General features: G+C 36.6%; 1 protein-coding gene across 1 annotated transcript in view; it reads left to right on the top strand.

Moving 5' to 3' along the window:
- LOC143657397 (caspase-14-like) overlaps window positions 1–17,007 on the top strand; it is a 38,934-nt gene that overhangs the window by 16,569 nt on the left and 5,358 nt on the right. Inside the window, exon 6 of the mRNA XM_077129741.1 lies at window positions 12,440–12,549. Within this exon, the coding sequence (XP_076985856.1) occupies window positions 12,440–12,549 (110 nt within the window). The remainder of the gene's footprint in view (window positions 1–12,439; window positions 12,550–17,007) is intronic.

Genomic DNA, 17,007 nt, shown 5'->3' with positions numbered 1-17,007 from the left:
ATATAGTAACAATAATCAATTAAAATATAATAGAAAAGAAATAGTACCTATTTTGCTGGCTTTAGCAAATGATGTCTGTGAATGACTAACAGATAAGCAAAAATCTTATTAGAGAAAGTTACAAAACATTCTTGAAAGAAATAATAGAAGGCCTGAATAAATGATGAGATGGGGAATTTCGATACCATACAGATACCAGGTTTTCCCCAATTCATCTATAATTACTTCAGGATTAATTTCAGAAATTTCATACCTCCTGCTGAAGGTGGTGTGAAATTTAGGTTATGCTCCAGGGCAGCTAGTAAATTGGAACTGTATGGAAGAACTGTTTGGGGGACGTCAATGACCAGACACACATTGTACACCAGCCTGGAATGGGTGGAACAGCTGAGATCCCACACAGAAGTGAAGTCTCCCAAGCCGCAGAGGCTGGCACCTCTTCCGCATGGGTACAGCAGTGTGGTTCCTGAGGTCAAAAAGAAACAGACCCTGCTAGGAGCAAAGAAGTTAGCTCGGTCAATCTCCAATTGCCGAATTAACAAATTTGGACTCCTGAAAACAGGCCCCAAGCACAGATAAACCTGGAATAAGCACTAAAGAAACCTGGAGTTTTCACCCTGTTAGAGAAGGGGCTGGGCTAATGTTGGGGCGGGGGGAGTGGGAATAGAGGCTTTTTGAGTGGAACAGAACAAAACACTGGAAAAGGGCTGGGCCCAAGAAAAGGGGGGCACGTGGAGCCATGTCCCAACTCCAGCTCTGGGGAACTAGGATCTCTGTCAAAAGAGGCTTTTTTCCCTTTTTTTACTTCTCAACAGCTAATTAGATAGAACTTCCAGCATTCTCAGACTCCGGCACTGCTCCAGGCAAGGGCAGAATTAAGGTATGTCTGAGAGACAAAGTAACTGGCCGGGTGAATGGGGATAATTCTAAAGGGTGTATCTTCTCCAAGAAAAGGGGCCCACCTTGAGGGACTGTCCTCTTTCAGGGAATTCAGGCCCCAGGGCTGGAAAACAGAAGTAACCTAAGCCCACCTTCTACCTCAGCCTCTGTCTCAACCACATCACCTTCTGCTGGTGGGAAGCTGCGGGCTGATAAGCGCCACATGCCGGGCAGGATAGGAAAAGCACAGAGTCTAGAAGCTTCATAAGAAAGTCTGACAGCATGTTGGGTCTCACCCTCAGGGAAATGTGAAACTGGTTACATACTCCTCCTGAGATGTGGGCCTGTCTGGTCTGGGGTCAATCTAATCTGAGGAGACCCTCCTCAAAAAAGGATTCCATATAGGCAGGGCAAAAACCAGAAAAACAAGAGCTGAAAAATTCTGATCAGTTAAACAGAAACCATGCTAGAAGTCTAGAATAACTTCAACTGAATGTCAAAGAACAGATAGAGAATAAAGACTACCAACAAGAAAACCCCAGGTAAAAGAGTGAAAATGACTTCCAGAATAAACTAATAAAAGAAATCAAATACTAGACACCAGCAAAAAATAATGAGTCATCCTAGTAAAATTTATTGCCCAGTCAAAGGTACAAACTGATATTTCAAATGAGGTACAGGAGTTGAAACAATTAATTAAGGCTGTTCGAGCAGACATGCAAAGTCACATTAAAAATCAAATCAAAAAGTTGAGGGACGATACGAAGAAAGAGATAAAGGATATAAAGAAGGCATTGGGTGACCATAAAGAAGAACTTGAAAGTAAAAAAAACAAATGGCAGAACTTATGGGAATGAAAGGCACAATAGAAGAGATGTGAAAAACAATGGAGACCTACAAAACAAAAACAAAAAAACTAACAAAAACAATGGAGGGTGGGCAACGGTGGCTCAGCAGGCAGAGTTCTTGCCTGCCGTACTGGAGACCTGGATTCGATTCCCGGAGCCTACCCATGCCAGAAAACAAAAAACAAAAACAAACAAACAAAAAACAGTGGAGACCTACAGCAGCAGATTTGAAAAGGCAGAAGAAAGGATTAATGAACTAGAGGACAGGATATAGGAAATTCTACGCACAAAAGAACAGATAGGGAGAAGAATGGAAAAATATGAGCAGGGTCTCAGGGAATTGAATGAAACACATGAATATATGTGTTATGGGTGTCCCAGAAGGAGAAAAGAAGGAAAAAATAAAAAGTCTAATGAAGTAAATAACCACTGAAAATTTCCCATCTGTTATGAAAGACATATAATTACGGTGCAAGAAGCTCAGCATAACCCAAGCAGAATAGATCCAAATAGACTACTCCAAGACACTAATCAAATTGTCATATGTCAAAAGCAGGACTGCCCTCTCCAGAACACCAACTACTTCCATTCCCCTATCCCGTATTACTAACAGCCCCTTACAACATGAAAAAATTAGAACGGGCATAGTCTAAATACCCCTAAAGAGTGGGAGAAAGATCAAAGAGATGATAAAGTTGTACAGAGAAGGTAGGTGTTCTAGTTTGTTAGCTTTTGGAATGCAATATAACAGAAAATGGACTGGTTTTTAAAAAGAAGAATTTAGTAAGTTACAAGTTAACCCTTTTTAGGCCCATGGAAATGTCCCAATTAAAGCAAGTCTATAGAAATGTCTAATCTAGGGCATCCAGGGAAAGATACCTTGATTCAAGAAGGTTGATGAAGTTCAGGGTTTCTCTATCATCTGGAAAGGCACATGGTGAACACAGTCAGATCTGGAAAGGCACATGGTGAACACAGGGCCTTTCTCTCATCTGGAAAGGCACATGGTGAACACAGTCAGGGTTTTTCTCTCATCTGGAAAGGCACATGGTGAACATGACATCATCTACTAGCTTCCTCTCCAGATATCTGGGAGCATTTTCCTTCTTCATCTCCAGGTAAAGTCGCTGCTGGTGGACTCTCTGCTGCAGGGTTCTGCAGTGTTCTGTCATCCTACCCTGCTCTCTCAGATTCTCCAGAGGTTGCTGGCTGGTGGACTCGGTGGTTCTCTCAGCCTCATGGTTCTGCTCTGCTGTGGCTTTCTTGTTCTGAAAACGTGCTTTCTGCTTTGTGGTTCTGCAGCATTCTCCATCTTTCTCCAAAACACTTTTTTTAAAGGATTTCAGTAAACTAATCAAGACCCTCCTGGAATGGGTAGAGACTCATCTCCACCTAATCAAGTTTAATACCCACACTTGATTGAGTCACATCTCCATGGAGATAATGCAATTAAAGTTTCCAGCATACAGAACTAAATAGGGATTGAAGAAATGATTGCCTTTACAAATGGGATTATGATTAAAAACGTGGCTTTTCTAGGGTACATAAATCCTTTCAAACCAGCACAGTAGGATTTAACAAAAGAGTATGATTGTTGAGTCATATTGATATTTCTTTTATTCTCTAGTGTCTTAAAACAGTGTGCTGGTTTGAAAGATTATTCACCCTCAAAAAGCCATGATTAATCTTTATCCCATCATATTGAGGCAGCTTTTAATCCCTATTCAGTGCTGTGGTTTGAAAGCTTGATTAGGTTATCTTCAGAGAGATGTGGTTTACCCAATTGAGGGTGTTAACTGTTCATTAGAGTGAGATGTGACTCTACCCATTTCATGTGGGTCTTGATTAGCTTACTGGAATCTTTTAAAAGAGGAAGCATTTTGGAGAGTGCCACTGGACAGAGCAACAAGAACCACAGGAGCCCATGTGGCCAGAGACCTTTGGCTTCATGAAATAAGAAGCCTGGAGAGAAAGCTAGCAGACATCTCCTTATTTGCTGTGTACCTTTCCAGTTGAGTGAGAAACTCTGAACTTCATCGGCCTTTTTTAGTGAAAGTAACCTCTTGTTGGTGTCTTAATGTGGACATTTCTTATAAACTAGTTTAATTTGGACAATTTCACAGCCTTAGAACTATAAATTTGCAATTTATAAATTCCCCTTCTTATTAAACGCCTTTCCATTTCTGATATATTGCATTTTGACAGCTAGCAAACTACAGCAATCAGTATTAAAAGCCTAAAATTCTGAAGTCATAACCCATACCAAACTCTGAAATCTAATTGTTGTGGTGTGCTCTGAAAGTTTTTTCTGTTTTGTATATATGTTATTTTTCACCAAAAAGTTGCTTGTGATGATGAATGCACAGCTATATGATGATACTGTGATTGTACACTTTGGATGATTACATGGTATGTGAATATATGAGATATATCAATAAAGTAGAATTTGAATTTTTTAAAATCAAAGAGAATAGTGAAAGCAGCAAGAGAAAAGCAATGTATCACATACAAGGACGCTCGATAAGACTATATGTAGTTTCTCAGCAGAAACCATGGAGGCAAGAAGGCAATGGTATGATATATTTAAGATTCTGTAAGAGAAAAACTACCAACCAAGAATTCTGAGCCCAGCAAAACTCTCCTTCAAAAACGTAGGGAGTTGAAAATATTTTCAGACAGACAGTCACTGAGAAAGTTTTGACTAAGAGAATGGCTCTACAAGAAATACTAAAAGGAGTACTACAGGCAGATAGGAAAAGACAGGAGAAAGGTATGAAAAAGAGTGTAAAAATGAAGACTGTTAGTAAAGATAAAAAGAAAAAAAAGTAACAACACACTCTTAAACAACCAGTGGGTAAATAAATAAATTACAAGAGAAATCTGTAAATATCTTGAGGCAAATGAAAATGAAAACACAATGTATCAAAACTTTTGGAATACAACAGAGGTGGTGCTGAAAGGGAAATTTATTGCCCTAAATGCTTGCATTAAAAAAGAAGAAAGAGCAAAAATCAAGAAATTAACTGTTTACTTTGAAGAAATAGAGAAAGAATAGCAAACTAAACCCAGAGCAAACAGAAGGAAAGAGATAATGAACATTAAAGCAGAAATAATTGAAATAGAGAATATGTAAACAATAGAGAAAATTAATAAAACTGAAGTTTTTTTTTTTTTTTGAGGAAATTAATAAAATTAATGGACCCTTAGCTAGGTGGACCAAAAAAAAAGAGCGAGGATACAGATAAAATCATCAGCAGAGGAGGGGGAAATGAAGGAGGTAATGAGAGGATAGTATGAGCAACTATAACCTAATAAACTAGACAATGTAGATGAAATGGACACCATCCTAGAAAAGCATAAACAACCAACATCAACTCTAGAAGAAATAGATGATCTCAACAAACCAATCATAAATTAAGAGATTCAATCATTCATCAAGAAGTTCCCCCAAAAGAAAAGTCTACGACCAGAAGTCTTCACATGTGAATTCTACCAAGCATTCAAAAAGGAATTAGTACCAATCCTGCTCAAACTCTTCAAAAAAATTGAAGAGGAGGAAAAGCTACCTAACTCATTCTATGAAGCCAACATCATCCTAATAGCAAAGCCAGACAAAGATACTATGAGAAAAGAAAACTACAGACCAATCTCTTTAATGAATATAGATGTAAAAATCCTCAAGATGCTGCCCATCTATGGGGCCAGAATGTGGTGGTTCTGATAATGACAAGAAGGGGGCTTCTGGAGTGCTATACCTTTCTGCTTCTTGATCAGGGTGCTGATTACATGGTTCATGAGTGTATTCATTCTATGAAAATTCATTGGCCTTTGAGCACTCTTTGTGATGGTTACTCTTTAATGGAAAGTTGACCTACACTGTGTATGCATGTATATGCATATATGTTATGTGTATGCATATGTATGTATTTATATAAAATATGTTAGATGGAGACAAGTGCTGTGGAGAAAAATAACACATGAATAAGGGAAACAGAATTTTGAGGAATCAGAGTAGAGATTAGTTTTTTTAAAAAAGAATGTATAGATAAGTCCCCACCAAGAAGGTGATTTTTGAGTAAAGATTTGAAGGTGAGAAAATGAGCTATTAAGGTATTTAAGGGAATTTGCCTTATAAGAGATTAATACTTACTATACCACAATTATAAAAACTGTGTATTGGCCTAGGTATACACAGATAGGCCAGTAGAATAGAATGGAGAACTTAGAAGTAAAACCAAATATATAAATTAGTTGTGTGACAAAGGACCCATTACTGATCAATGGTGAAAGGATGGCCCATTCAGTGAATGGTGCTTGGAAAACTGACTTCTCAAATGAGGGAAAAAAAAATTTATTTTCAGGTTTCTTGGCATTAAGTTCATAGTATCTTTAATTGTGTGAAATTTCTGTTCTGTCATTATCATGCCTTCTTTATTTCTAATATTTAGTTTATTACAGTTATTTCTGGCTTTTATTTTTGATCAATTTTGCGGCGGCTTATTTAAGAATCAACTTTTAGCTTTGTTAGATCTCTCTAGTTTCTGCTTGCCTTCAATTTTGTGCTTTTCTCATTTCTTTCTTTCTCCTTTTTTATATGTTTATTCTACTCTTCTTTACCCATCTTCTTTTGTTGGGTACTTGGCTCAAATTTTTTCTACCATTTTAAAAAACAAGCATTATTAAGGCTATAAATTCCCCTTTTAAATGCAACTTTCACTATATCCCTCGCATTTTCTTAAACATTTTTTATTGTGAAAAATATATACATAAAAAAAAATGAACAGCAATAATTTTCAGAGTACATTCCAACAAGCAACTACACTACAGATTTTTCATGGTTTGATATGGCTTACCCGTTCCACAGTTTCAGGTTTTTCTTTCTAGCTACTCCAAAACCGTGGAGGCTAAAAGAAACAATCAATATAGTGATTCAACAGTTATATTCATTGTTAAATCCTCTCTTCTGTTGTAACTCCTCCTTCTCCTTTGATCCTTCTCCCACTCTATAAGGAACTTTGGACTATGCCCTTTCTAACTTTTTCATGTTGAAAGGGGGTGTTGATAATATAGGATGGAAGGATGGAATTAGTTAATATACTTGGAGAGGCTGGCCCTTCTGGGTTTCAGGACTTATCTAGCCTGGGAATCCACTGGAGGTAACGGGTTTCAGGAAAGTAAACTTAGTGCATAAAACGTTCATAGAGTCTCAGTTAGAGCCATAGGTATTCTTTAGGGTTAATAGGCATGATGTTATCGGTTGGGGTTTAGCAAGCCATGGCAATTAGCAATATCAAGGTGATTTTTGCATAAGAATAGCCTCTCAACTTTTCCCCTTTTTGGTCAGGAAGGTGTTATTGATTTCATGGTGCCAGGGCCAGGTTCATCCTAGGGAATCATGTCCCACATTTGTCTGGGAGACTTTCACCCTAGGATATTATATCCCCTTTAGTTGGATAGGGGAAGGTAGTGATTTTCCTTGCAAAGCTGGTCTTAAAGAGAGAAAGTCCACATCTGAGCAACTAAAGAGGGTTCCCAGAAGCAACTGTTAGGTTTTATTACAGGTAGTCTTAGCTTCTCCACTACAGAAATAAGCTTCATAAGGGCAAACCTCAAAATCAAGGGTCTGGTCTATTTCCTTAGTAGTCCCTAGTGTTTGAGAGAGCACCAGGGGTTTTCCAGATGGAAAAGTTTAACAGTTCCATATTTTTTCTCCAGCTCCTCAAGGGACTCTGCCAATACTTTTAAATTATCATTCCACTATCATACTCTGGGATGTCTCCAAGTGTTACATTAAGTTATACAAAATTACAAAGCTTTATTCCCGTTTTGGTCTCCATGTGTTTGGGTTGTTTAAATGAGCTATCTAGACAGGTTGGTTTAGATTGTATATTACAGAAAATTTAGGTTCTAGAACAATAAACCTCTCTGCCTTTGGTTTCATGTAGTAGGTGAAGCTCTAGAGTACATATGCTATCATCTTTTGCCCTGTATTCTGATTTACCTTAGTCCCAACCAGATTGGCATCATCTTTATTTCCAATTGACGCCTGATCTCTTTTTCAGTCACTTTAACTGGTATTGTATGTAACAATACTGACTTTCAGAGCTACAGAGCTCCAGCTCTGAATCTTAGGTGTCTTAGGTAATCTATGGGATTCATGACACTATGCATATCCTTTCACTCCTATGCACCTTCAATATGGCAGTGTTATTTATAACCCCAATAATTAGCTACCACGCACTCATTTTCTTTGTCAGCCTTGCTAAGGGTCTATCAATTTTACTGATTTTTCTCAAATAACCAACTTTTGATTTTATTGATTCTTTCTGTTGTTCTTTTGTTCTTCCATTTATTTAATTCTGCTTTGATCTTTATTTTTTCTTCTGTTTGCTTTGGGGTTAGTTTGCTGTTCTTTCTCTACGTTCTCCAGGTGAGCAGTTAACTCCTTCATTTTTGTTGTTGTTCTTTTTTTTTTTTTAATATAAGCATTTAGGGCAAAAATTTCCCTGTCAGCACTGCCTTTGCTGCATCCCATAAGTTCTGATACATTGTATTATCCTTATCATTCATTTCCAGACATGTACCGATTTCTCTAGCAATTTCTTCTTTTACCCACCAATTATTTAAGAATGTGTTGTTTAATCTCCATATATTTGTGAACATTCTGGTTCTTTGGTGATTATTAATTTCTAGCTTTATTCTGTTGTGGTCATAGAAAGCACTTTGGGTAATTTCAATCTTATTAAATTTATAAAGACCTTTTTGTGTCCCGGTATATAATCTATCCTGGAGAATGTTCCATGAACACTAAATGTCCTGGTATGTCCTGGTGTTTTGGGGTGTGACAATCTATATATGTCTATTAGATCTAAGTTCTCTATTTCCTTGTTGGTCCTCTGTCTTATTTTATCTATAGTGGAGAGTGATGTATTGAAGTCTCCCACTATTGTTGTTGAAGCATCTATAATTCCCTTCAGTTTTTTTTTTTTTTTTTTTTGTATACTGTATGACAGGGTCATGTTTCATTCTTTTTTCATGTGAATATCCCCCTTATTGCAGCACCATTTGCTGAATTTTTTGTTTGTTTGGTTTTTTGTTTGTTTGTTTGTTTGCTTGTTTTTTTCTTTGGGGGGTGCACGGGCCGGGAATCGAACCAGGGTCTACCACATCGTTGAAAGAATTCTACCATTGAACAGCCCTTGCACCACCACCCCTCCCATTCAGTTTTTTTAATGTTTGCCTTATGTACTTTGGAGCTCCTTAATTGGGTTAAAAAACATTTATGATGATTTCTTTTTGGTGAATCATTCCTTTTATTAATATGTAGTGTCCTTCTTTGTCTCTTATGATATCTTTACATTTAGTATTTCTTGTAAGACTGGTTTCTTGTTGACAAATTCTTTCAACATTTGTCTGTGAAAATTTTAATCTCTCTGTCAGTTTTGAAGGACAGTTTGGCTGGGTATGGAATTCTTGGCTGGAAGTCTTTCTCTTTCAGGATCTTAAGTATATCATACCATTGCCTTCTTGCCTCCATAGTGCCAGTTGAGTAGTCTAAACTCAGTCTTATGTGGTTTCCTTTGTATTTAGCAGATTCTTTTTCTCTTGCTGCTTTCAGAATGTTTTGCTTCTCTTCAGCATTTGACAGATTGATTAGTATGTGTCTTTAGGAAGACCTATTTGGATTTATTCTATTTGCAGTTTGTTGGGCTTTGATTTGCATTTATGTCCTTTATAAGGGTTGGGAAGTTTTCCCCCTTTATATCATCAACTAATCTTCATAGCCCTTTACTCTGCTTCTGGGACACTGATGATTCTTGTATTTGTGTGCTTTGTTATTTAAAGTTTAGTTACTTGATTTTAAGAATTGGGGGATGTCACACAAAAATTCAAATTTCTGACATCTAGCTTACTTTACAATTTTATTCCAACTACCTGACCTCAGTGAGTCCTTGAGTTTGTCACACTTAGTTGGTGACAGAACCATATCATCTGTAGGCAAGAGAAGTTTATTCATAATCCATTGCCCTGACAACTATGAAGTATAACATGGTCTCATTGGTTTATTGACTATTTATATTAGCTTTGAGTGGTTATTGCCCATATTCCATGGCCAGAGTGATCTAAATGATTTTGAATTAGAAGGGATGGGGAGATTCCAACCTGGCAATCTTTTATTTGTGCTTGTGTGGTAAATCTATGAGCACTTGCTAGATTTTAGTCAGAATTTAAAGTTCTCAATTTCACTCATCAGATCATCCTTCTGGTCGAAAATATGTATTTAGGGCCATGGACATAGCATCATTGAGTATTTTCAGAGGCAGTAAATGGCTCTTCAGAAAGATAACATACTATTAGGTCAGAGGCTTTCAGATGTTATTTTCCATAACCCGCAATAAGAAACAACTATTTTATCAAATTTTAATGAGTCTAATGCACTGATCGTTAGATACATCATTTGGGTTCAAGAACAGAAGCTACCAATGAATCTGACACACAAGAAATTATAAGGCAATCCAGATTTTAGAGATGCTAAAGTGAAATAAATGCATCTTAGAATTGATGAAGTGCATAATACATTAGGATCTGTCACATAGAATTATATTAAAGTATAAATATATATGTAACAAACATTAGTTACATGGAACAATACTTGCCCTTAATACCTTTCATATACTTTAATATTTTCTATAATATCCCATTCTATACATTTTTTTCTTTTGGTTTCAGGTGACTAAATAGATTTTTTGACTACTGTTGAGGTTTATGCTGTGGTGGTTCCAACCTAAATTTATTATAAGAGTTAATACTGAAACTGCTATAGTTTCCATACCAGATATTTCATCTTTTATGCTTTATTGAGGTATAATCGAAGTACAGTAAGCTGTACATATTTAAAGTATACAATTTGATTAGATATCAATATATACTAATGACACCATCACCATAATCAAGATAAGCAAATATCTCCATCACTCTGAAAGGTTTTCTCATGTTGTAATCCATCCTGCCTCCATCCCCAACTCCAGGCAACCACAGATTTCCTATCTGTTCCTATAAATTAGATTGTATTTTCTAGAATTTTATATAAATGGAATTATACCATATGATATAAAATATGGCTTTTTTTCCATTCTGCATAATGGTTTTGAGATTTGGCTATGTTGTTTTTTTGCGTCAACAATTCATTCTTTGAATTGCTGAGTAGTATCCCATTATATGGATATAGCACATTTTGTTTGTCCATTCACTTGTTGGACATTTGGATTGTTTCACATTTTGGGCTATTTCTAAATAAAGCAATGAACATTCATATGGAAGTCTTTGGACATATATTTTTGTTTTCCTCAGGTAAATACCAAAGAGCAGAATGATTGGTTTGTATCAGAAGTGCATGTTTAACTGTTTAAGAGCTGCCAAATTCTTTTCCAAAGTGGTTACTCATTTACATTCCCACTAATAGTGAGTGAAAGAGTTCCAGACCTTGCCAACACTTGGTATAATAACTTTTAAAAACTTTATTCAATCTAAATGGATGTGTAGCTGTATTGCATTATGGTTTTAATTTGCATTTCCCAGAAGACTAATAAGGTCAAATATCTTTTCTTGTGTTTAACAGGCATTCATTTACCTTTTCTTACTAAGTGTTCATATCTTTTGCTTTTTTTTTTTTATTGGGTTATTTGTTTTCTTATTATTGAGTTGTATGAGTTCTTTATGTGCTCTGAATACAAGTCTGCGATGGTTTGAAGCTGTATGTACCCCAGAAAAATATATTCTTAAAGTAAATTCATTCCTGTGGGTGTGGATTTATAAGCTTGTAAACTACTGAATTTCCATAGTTAAAGCCAACATTTTATGGTATCTGCTTTTGACAGCCTAGCAAACTAGAAAAAATCCTTTGTTGGATATGTGTTAGAAATATTTTCTCCCTATCTGGGACTTGCTTTTCATTTTCTTAATGTCTTTTAAAAGTAAAAGTTTTTAATTTTGATAAAATCCAGTTTATCATTTTTTTCTTTTAGGCTTGCGGTGTTTTTTGTTCTAAGAAACTTTTGCCTATTCTGACATCACAAAGATGTCCTCTCGTTTTTTTTCTGGTTCCAGCCCAGACTTCTATGAGAGGGTGCAATTCTGATATTCTAATCAAATCTCCACATTATGCAGACATTTTTCATGTTTTTTAATCTAAAAAAAATTTCAATTGTTATAACTTTTGAGGACCCCAAAGTATAGTCCATGTATATGTATTTAGAGGTAAAATGGCATGTCAGGAGCTTGCTTAAAATGCTATAGCAAAGCCCAGCAATAAAAATTTTAAAAATTGGGAAAAAGATAAATGAAGCAAATTCAGCGAGATAATAGTAACTATTGAATATGGGAGTTGAGGAGATGGGGGGTTGTCATACTTTTCTTTCTAATTTTTCATTAAAATAAAACATGCATGTATGAAGAATACCCTCTTGAGGTGTCTTTGTGATGTTGGTCACAGAGGTGTCCAGCTGCCACCACCTGGCACATGGAAGGTGGGGCTCAGGTACCTCCTCTCTTTGTGCTTTTGTGTCTTGTGCTCTCAAACACCCTTCTGCTATTTCAAGAGCGTTGAAAAAATTCATGATCAAAGCTATTTTCTGAGTTTTAGCCATAGGTAAAGTTAACAAGTTAACTGCGAGGAGTAAAATGGTCAAAATTTTTTTGTTCTTCTTTTGTAGATCATGTTGCTTTACGGCACCCCCGCACTGGTTCTGTGATGATTGAAGCAATGACTGAAGTCTTTAAACAGTATGGCAAAAAGTGGCATATTGCTGACTTTTTCACCAAAGTAAGTAAATTCCAAGTGAACATGTGCTCCATTCATTCTAAAGCCAATCCATTTTACGAGATTTACTTTATCCATGAAAATCTGAGAGATACTAAAAAGTCTCATGAAAGCAATGGGTTTGTGATGAGTTGTTTAAATGACCATGGCAGGATTGTTCAGAAAACATGGTTCAGCCAGATGCTGAGGAAAACTAACAGTGATCATGAAAAGGTTCTGATAATGGATGGTGGTGGGAGTAGTGCAACATTATGAATGAGATTAATCCCACTGGATGGTATGCTTGGGAGTCGTTGAATGGTTGAGATGGGGAAGTTTATGTTATATATATTGTATATATTTCCACAATTGGCAGTAACAAAAAAAAAATAGTGTCTAAAGAGCTAAAGAGGCAATGACAATTAAATGCAATACATGATCCTGGACTGAATCTAATAATAGAGGAGAAAAGGCTTACTAGTTCATTATTGGGACATATGAAACAATTGGAAAATAGACTATATAAACTTTATATTAATGTTTAATTTCTTGAACTTGATAGCTACATTTAAGGTGGTTACATAAGAGAATACCCTTTTTCTTAAAGGTATTTTAAGAAAATAAATTACCTTTTATGTTTAAGGAATATGATTTATACAATCTGTTCCCAAATGTTGAGAAGATAGATAAATAGGAAGATAGGAAGGAAAGGAAGAAGAGGGGAGGGAATGAAGACCAGGTATGGCAAAATGTTAACACTGGTGATTTAGTATCTGGTGGGGTTGGGATAGGGAGGATGTTAGGTTTTGTTTTACTTTTGGAATTGTTCTGTAATTTTGAAATTTTTTTTTTAAGTTTAAGAAAAAAAAGAAAAGAAAACTGATAGTGACACTTGCTATTCATTGGTAATATAAGTAGGATATTAGATGAACTCTAAAATTCCTGCTTGCTCTAAAATCTTCCCCTTTGTGTGAGCTTTGCTGACTCAGCTTTGAAGACCAGCAGTGGTTCATATTTATCCCTGTCTCTCCAGCTTGTGGCCCACACTAAATGTTCACTGAATGAAAGAGTAGCCAAGAATTACAGCAGATTATACATGAACTATTGGAGAGTGTCCTTATTATATTGGTTAATCATATTGGGATGGAAGAGTGATTTCCTTCTTGATCTGGGAATTTTGTTCTTGAGAGAGCTAATTAGAAAAAGTTTTAAATGACTCCAGTAACAGCAGTTCTAACATTTATTACATGGTTCATTCTGTGCCAGATATGGGTCTCTGCACTTTACAGATATTAATTCATTTACTCTTTCTAACCACCCTCAGGTAAGTACTGAGATTCACATCTGCTATTATAGATAGTTGGAAACTAAGTGTATTAGTCAGGGTCCTCTAGAGAAAGAGAACCAATAGGAAGTATCTGTAGAAGTGTCTCATGCACCCATGGGGATGCAAGAGTCCAAAATCTGTAGGGCAGGCTGTGATCTGGCAGCTCCAGTGAGAGCCCTCAAGAGACTTCCCAGGAGAGGCTGGCTGGCTGTAGTGGAAAGAGGGATTCTCTCCTCTGAATTCTCTGTAAAAGCCTTCGTGTGATTAGATTAAGTGTCACTCATTGCAGAGGACACTCCCCTTAGCCAACTACAGATGTAATCAGCTGTGAATACAGCCAGTGTGCTCATGATTTGATGACTTAATTCTACAGAGGACAGAGAAGTCAGTGCTTACTTGAACAGACAACTGGGTACCTTCACTTTGCCAGGTTGACATGTGTCAACTTCTGAATACTTACCTCTTTCCTCTTGTATTTTACTGTAAGCTTCAAGGAGCAGCCAGACTGCATTTTCCGCATTTAGTTTGGAAATTTCTTCTGCTGAATATCTAAGTTCATCACTCTCAAATTATGCCTTCCATCCAAAAAGAATGCCTTCCTTCCATTTTGCAATGACATGTTCGTCATTTCTGTCTAAAGCCTTATCAGAACTATTTTTAGAGTCTACCTTTCTACCAACAGTCTCTTCAAAGCATTCTAGGCTTTCTCTATCAAGCTCCTCACAACTTTTTTTTTTTAATTTTTAATTTAATTTAATTTAATTTTTTTAAACAAAAAACACCAAACAAGTGCAAACATTCCTATTTTGATCATTCCGTTCTATGTATATAATCAGTAATTCACAATATCATCTCATAGTTGCATATTCATCATCATGATCATTTCTTGGAACATTTGCATCTATTCAGAAAAAGAAAGAAAATGAAAACAGAAAAAAAAATTATACATACCATACCCCTTTCATTGATCACTAGCATTTCAAACTAAATTTATTTTAAAATTTGTTCCCCCTATTATTTATTTTTATTCTATATATTCTACTTGTCTGTTGACAAGGCAGATAAAAGGAGCATCAGACACAAGGTTTTCACAATCACACAGTCACATTGTGAAAGCTATATCATTATACAATCATCTTTAAGAAACATGGCTACTGGAACACATCTCTACATTTTCAGGCAGTTCCCTCCAGCCTCTCCATTACATCTTGAATAACAAGGTGATAGCTACTTAATGCGTAAGAATAACCTCCAGGATAACCTCTCGACTCTGTTTGGAATCTCTCAGCCATTGACACTTTGTCTCATTTCACTCTTCCCTCTTTTGGTCAAGAAGTTTTCTCAATCCCTTGATGCTGAGTCTCAGCTCATTCTAGCATTTCTGTCCCATGTCCTCACAGCTCTTCTGGAATCTTTCCCTTATCCATTTAAAAAGTTGGTCTAACATGTTTGGTATTTGCAAACTGCAGCACCTCACTTCTCTGTTACCAAAATCTGTTATAATTTGTTAAAGCTGCCAGAATACAATATACCAGAAATAGAAAGGCTTTTAAAAAGGGAAATATTAAGTTGCAAGTTTATAGTTCTAAGGCTATGAAATGTCCAAATTAAAGCAACAATAAGAGTTACCTTCACTCAGGAAAGACTGATGCCTTCTGAAACACCGCTGTCAGCTGGGAAGGCACATCACTGGTTGGGGTCTTTCGCTTCTGGGCACCTCTGTCAACTGGGAAGGCACATGATGGCATCTGCTAGCTTTCTCTCATTTCATAAGGCTTCCGCAGGGGTATTTTCCTTCTGCATTTCCAAAGGTCTTTGGCAGTGTGGGCTCTCAAGCTTTTTCCAAAATGGTTCCCTGATAAAGGGCTCCAGTAAGCGACCTCATTGTGAATGGGTAGAGACACATCTCCATAGAAACCATCTAATCAAATCTCACCCACAATTGGGTAGATCACATCTCTTTGGAAACAACTTAATCAAAAGGATCCCATCCAGCAATATTGAATGAGGATTAAAGCACTTGGCTTTTCTGGGTTATACAACAATTTCAAACCAGCATACAAAAGCCCAGAGCTGGTAAGTTACAGAGCTGGTAAGTGGCAGAACTAGTAAGAGACAAAGCTGGGATTTCAGCCTAGGTAAAGTGGTTCTGGAATTTGTGCCCTATGTTAGTTTGCAAGCTGCCAGAATGCAATGTACCAGAACTGGAACAGCTTTTAAAAAGGGGAATTTAATAAGTCACAAGTTTATAGTTCTAAGGAGGTGAAAGCATCCAAATTAAGGCACCAACAAGAGGTTACCTTCACCCAAGAAAGGCTGATGGTTCAGGAACACCTCTGTCAGCTGGGAAGCCACGTCTGGCATCTGCTGAACCCTTGTTTCTGGGCTCTGTTGCTTTCAGCCTCTTTTTCTGTGGAGTTTCCTCATTTTGCTTTTCTGGGGCTGGTTTTCATCTCTTGGCTTCCCTTGGCTTTCTCCACATTCTGGCCTAACATATTATGGTGATATCTGCTGGGCTCTAAGCATCTCCAAACATCCAAGTCTCAGTTCTCTGAAGCAGCAGTTCTCCAAACTTCTACATCTGCTCTCTCTTTCGGCTCTGAGGCTTCTGTTGTTTTTGACTCTCTCCAAAATGTTTCCTCTTTTAAAAGATTCCAGTAAACTAATCAAGACCTACCTGGAATGCTAGTCAAATCTCCATAGAGATAATCTAATCATGAGATTCCAACCTATAGTAATGAATCAGGATTAAAACAAAAGGCTCTTCATACAAGATTTCATCAGGATTAAAACATGGTTTTTCTGGGTTACATAATACTTTCAGTCTGGCACATGCCTTAACTACTTGGCTATAATTACTCCTCACTTCCCCAAGGTATGTTAACTATTCTTATTTCTTTAAAAAAAAGAAAAAAGATCTAATGTTAATACTTTACATATGATACCAGTTTTCAAAACTCTTTTGGACTTCATTTGGAGTGAAATCTCGTAAGGGAAGTAGTAAGTTATTTTGACTGTCATTCTAACCATATTACCAATGTCTTATATTGCTCAGTTTTTCTTTTTAAGAAAATAGTTTCTTGTCAGCTTTTCAGGAATATGTAATAATAAGACAGATTTAAAACAACCTGAAATTATAAATCCATTTTAGCGGA

The sequence above is a fragment of the Tamandua tetradactyla genome, chromosome 15 (genome assembly GCF_023851605.1).
Source record: "Tamandua tetradactyla isolate mTamTet1 chromosome 15, mTamTet1.pri, whole genome shotgun sequence".
Classification (NCBI taxonomy): domain Eukaryota; kingdom Metazoa; phylum Chordata; class Mammalia; order Pilosa; family Myrmecophagidae; genus Tamandua; species Tamandua tetradactyla.
Note: the sequence above shows the minus strand (reverse complement) of the source record. Positions and strands in the feature narration are given on the sequence as shown.